Source organism: Quercus suber, unplaced genomic scaffold (genome assembly GCF_002906115.3).
Source record: "Quercus suber isolate HL8 unplaced genomic scaffold, Cork oak 2.0 scaffold_41, whole genome shotgun sequence".
NCBI classification, from domain to species: domain Eukaryota; kingdom Viridiplantae; phylum Streptophyta; class Magnoliopsida; order Fagales; family Fagaceae; genus Quercus; species Quercus suber.
Genome location: NW_027069506.1, coordinates 1,434,140 through 1,437,864, shown reverse-complemented (window position 1 = coordinate 1,437,864; position 3,725 = coordinate 1,434,140). Strand labels below are relative to the sequence as shown.

General features: G+C 37.6%; 1 protein-coding gene across 1 annotated transcript; it reads right to left on the bottom strand.

The window, feature by feature from the left end:
• Positions 1 to 1,007: 1,007 nt before the first annotated feature.
• LOC111983699 (WRKY transcription factor 22) lies at positions 1,008 to 2,995 on the bottom strand. Its single transcript, XM_024015355.2, has 3 exons — positions 2,263 to 2,995; positions 1,981 to 2,091; positions 1,008 to 1,832 (listed from the first exon to the last, which is right to left on the bottom strand). Exons 1-3 carry the CDS (start codon positions 2,775 to 2,777, stop codon positions 1,301 to 1,303), a joined length of 1,158 nt encoding a protein of 385 aa, XP_023871123.2. The 5' UTR covers positions 2,778 to 2,995; the 3' UTR covers positions 1,008 to 1,300.
• Positions 2,996 to 3,725: the final 730 nt, after the last annotated feature.

Here is a 3,725-nt window from a genome sequence, read left to right as displayed (position 1 = left end):
CTCATTGCTCTCCTCTCTCTCTCATCTCTGCTCAATCCCTTGTGGTGGTGACATAGTGGTAGAGGCTTAAAGGCGATGGCAGAGGCTTGAAGGCGACACAGCAGCGGAGGCTTGAAGATCATTTCTGGGTTTTGCTCGTTGTGGATCATGGGTTTGTTGAATCAATGTTTAAGGCTTAGGTTGGAACGAGTTGTGGGTCATGGGTTTGAATGGGTTGTGAGTCTTGGGTTGTTTTTGGTGGTCAATGGCGTTGTTTTTTATGGTCAATGGTGGCAGAGGTTTGGACTTTGGGTGGGAGGTTTGGGTGGCACATATTAGTGTTTGGGTGATTGTATGTTGTGATTTGGGGGTAATGGGTTTCAATTTTAGGTTGGTGGGTTAGGATTTAGGTGGGAGTGGTTGGTTGGATCAATTTTCAGTGATTGGGTGGTGGTGGCTAAGCTTTGGTGGTAGGTGGTTGCTGGCAGTGGTGGCTTTGCTAGATGTGGTGTTTACTGCTGGGCTTGCTTTTGAGAGAGAGAGAGAGAGAGAGAGACAAAGAAACAAAGGAAAGACCAAAGAGAGAGATAGGAGAGGAGAGAGAAATGAGTTTTTTATTATTATTTTATTATATTATTTATATTATTTTATTGAATTATGTGTACAAATAAGAACTGAAATATTGGGTGTATTATTAAATAAGTTGATAAAATAAATAAAATAGTGTTTAAAAATATAAAATAAGTTTTATTTTACATTATAGGGTGTGAATGCTCTAATGTATTTCAAACTTTGAGACATAGGTTTGCAAAACACATGCGTTCACCATAGGTCCTAATAAGTGAAGACATAGGTTTTTATAAGAGATATTTATTAAATTGATTCTCTTAAACTATGGGTTTTAGACTCTCAAAAAAAACCTATGGGTTTTAGGACCAAAGTTTTCTGATCCTAACCCCATGCAAATTGATAAGTAATAATCATTCAAAAAAACCAAGCACATGGCAAAAAAATTTGAACCACAAACAGAAAGTTAAACAAAGCAATTAAATTAATCACTGAATTTACTTTACACCCACCAAAACAAAAGAGATGAAAAAGATAAAATAATGATTTTATCTACCAAATTACTTCTACGATCCACAAAAGAGAATATCTCCCCTTTTCCCTACTCTAGAAGACTCACTAACAACCATAAATTTAGATTCCACCCAATTGTTACCACTACCAGATACACCACCTCTCTCTCTCTCTAAAAACTGTGTCTACGTGTGTGTCACAAAAAGCATAATCCACGTCAGCATTTTGAAATTTCTTCAAGTCAGCCAGCATTGTTGGCCACCCAGTTACTACAGTTAGATATAGGAGCAAAGCTCGCCGGAAAGTTGTCGGGAAAGTAATCTCCGGTGCCCGGACCTTCGAACCCGTCCAAACCCATGAAGAAATCATCGTTTAGAACCATATCCGATATCCCAAACTCGTCTCCTTCTTCGTCATCTTCCTCCACCAAATCCTCTCTCTCTTCTTCTTCTTCTTCTTCCTCTTCTTCTTTGCTGTCGGTTGTTGTACTCTGAGTCTGAGTCTGAGTCTGAGGTACAACAAGCTCTTCCTCGAACGAGGTTTCTGGGGAAGAGTACTGCTGCTTTTGGGTTTTGTTAGAGTCACCCGCGGTGACGGTTTGGGGTGTCAAGGGCTTCTGACGCGTGGACCCAGCTAGTGAGTTTCGGTGCGTGGGAGCTGGGTGGTTGTGCTCTCCTGTGTATGTCACTATGAACATTCCCGGGTCGGTTTTGTTTCGCTCCACTTGTTTTCGGGCCAAACACCCTTTTGAACTACTACATCTATAATAACCCCTATAAAATAAATAAGAAACAAAATAAATTCAATTATTATTTGTTTATTAACAAAAATATATAGAAGCGAATGTTGAATTAACTAAATGCATATCCAAAAATTAATGATTATAATATTAATTAAAAGTAAAGAATTTGAGAGACAAACCTTGGATATGGGGATCCTTTGATGGGTTTTTGGCCATATTTTCTCCAAGCCCATATGTCTGAAGAGAGACCCTCGGCTGGTACATGAGAAACTTTCTTAAGGAGATTCTTCCTGAAATAGAAAATTCTATAATTATTAACCAGCTTATTTTAAATTAAATAGTTTTTTTTTTTCCCGAAGTTAAAAATTATTACCAATCAAAGAGAAGATTTTAAGAACTGGGTATTTTTCGAATCTATGATTTTTGCTAATAAGTACTAAAAAAAAAGTTGTCAAATTTACCTTCTTTTGGACTTGGGGTTGGAGGCAGAGCCAGATTGAGACTGTTTAGTCTGTTGTTTTTGTTGTTGTTGTTGTTGTACTTGATGTTGATGTTGTTTTTGTTGTTGTTGTTGTTGTTGTAGTTGTATTTGGGGTTTGGATTCAGTGAAAGAGGAAAGGGAATTAGAGAAGGATGTGAGAGGGGAAGGCTGTGGAGAGAGAGGCTCAGATTTGGGGAAGAAAGGCTTGCAAAGCTCATGCAAATCCAAATCCTCAGAAACATGTCGTCTTGCTTCAAAGGGACCTGAGAATGAGAAAAGTTGGCCTTGTCCTAAGCCAAGTTGTTCACCAACACCACCAGCAGAAAAGTATGAGTAGTTATTATTATTGGAATAATGAAAATTAGGCATAAAAGATGTACTGCTGGTGGTGGTGGTGGAGGTGGTTGTGGTGGTGGTGGTGGAGGAGGAGTTAGTGCGAGAAGCGGTGGAGACACAGCCTCTGACCACAGCGTGTAGATCCCAATCTTCTTCCATGGCCTTAGAAGACAAACCCTGTGAATCTGTACCTTAATTTGTCTCTGCCAACACTGTTTGAAGAAAGAGAAAAAGAAAGACAAAACAAGGCGCTGACTTTTGGTGAAGAGAGAGAGAGAGGGGGGGTTATCTTATTCTTATAAGGGTGTAATGAGTGGGAGAGAATTATATATAGAGACAATGTTGGTAGTAGAGAGCGAAAGTGGGTTTCAATAGTCTAGAGAGAGAAACAGAGAGAGAGAGGGCAATTTCATTTGGCATCTCTATGCGTATCTTTTGTGCTTTCTTTTTCTTCGTTTTTTTATTCAAACATATACCCAAAAAAAATATTGGTTTTTGGGGTTGACCTGTGCAAATGTCAAAGGGGTGGGATTTTATTTTACGAGGAAAATTGTACCACACGCTCTTATCTTCACAAAACTGCACACACCTCGTGAGTTATACCGACAATGAGGAAAAAGAAAGCGAAGTGTGTGGAAAAAAGTGGAGGCCAGTGAATTTGTTTTCCTTTTTTTTTTTTTTTTTTTTTGGGTGCGCTCATCAAAAATCATAGATGCCGCTTAGTGGGTAGGTATGTCTACGTGTCCTCACGCGCTTATTTTGCGCCGTTCTTGAATAATAATGACTACATGGGGGATGGGGATGGTGTTATGAATCAAAATTGGCAAGAAAGAATCAATCACTATAAAATAATACTGTAAATGTATCTCACTTTGATTCTATTTAATTTCATTCTATATTTATTTAGTTTCATTAAAATTTCTATAATTGTTTATTTTATTTTGTTTTTTCCTTGTGAGTTTCTTTAAAGTGTATTTATTTTTAGTGTTGCAACATTTAAACCGACATGTTTAATTTATAGTTTTTAATTTTTTATACTTTTTCTCAACTCACACATAACTTGATAAAAAAATAAAAAAAATAAAAAGCTTATCTCATCAAATCTCT

Bases quoted from the DNA above. Each gene is read 5' to 3' on its own strand.
- LOC111983699 (XM_024015355.2), bottom strand. From the start codon at position 2,777: ATGGAAGAAGATTGGGATCTACACGCTGTGGTCAGAGGCTGTGTCTCC. The intron at 2,092-2,262 runs GTAAATTTGACA...TTTCTATTTCAG, and splicing joins AACCCCAAGTCCAAAAGAAG to GAAGAATCTCCTTAAGAAAG. The intron at 1,833-1,980 runs GTTTGTCTCTCA...TTTATTTTATAG, and splicing joins AAAGGATCCCCATATCCAAG to GGGTTATTATAGATGTAGTA.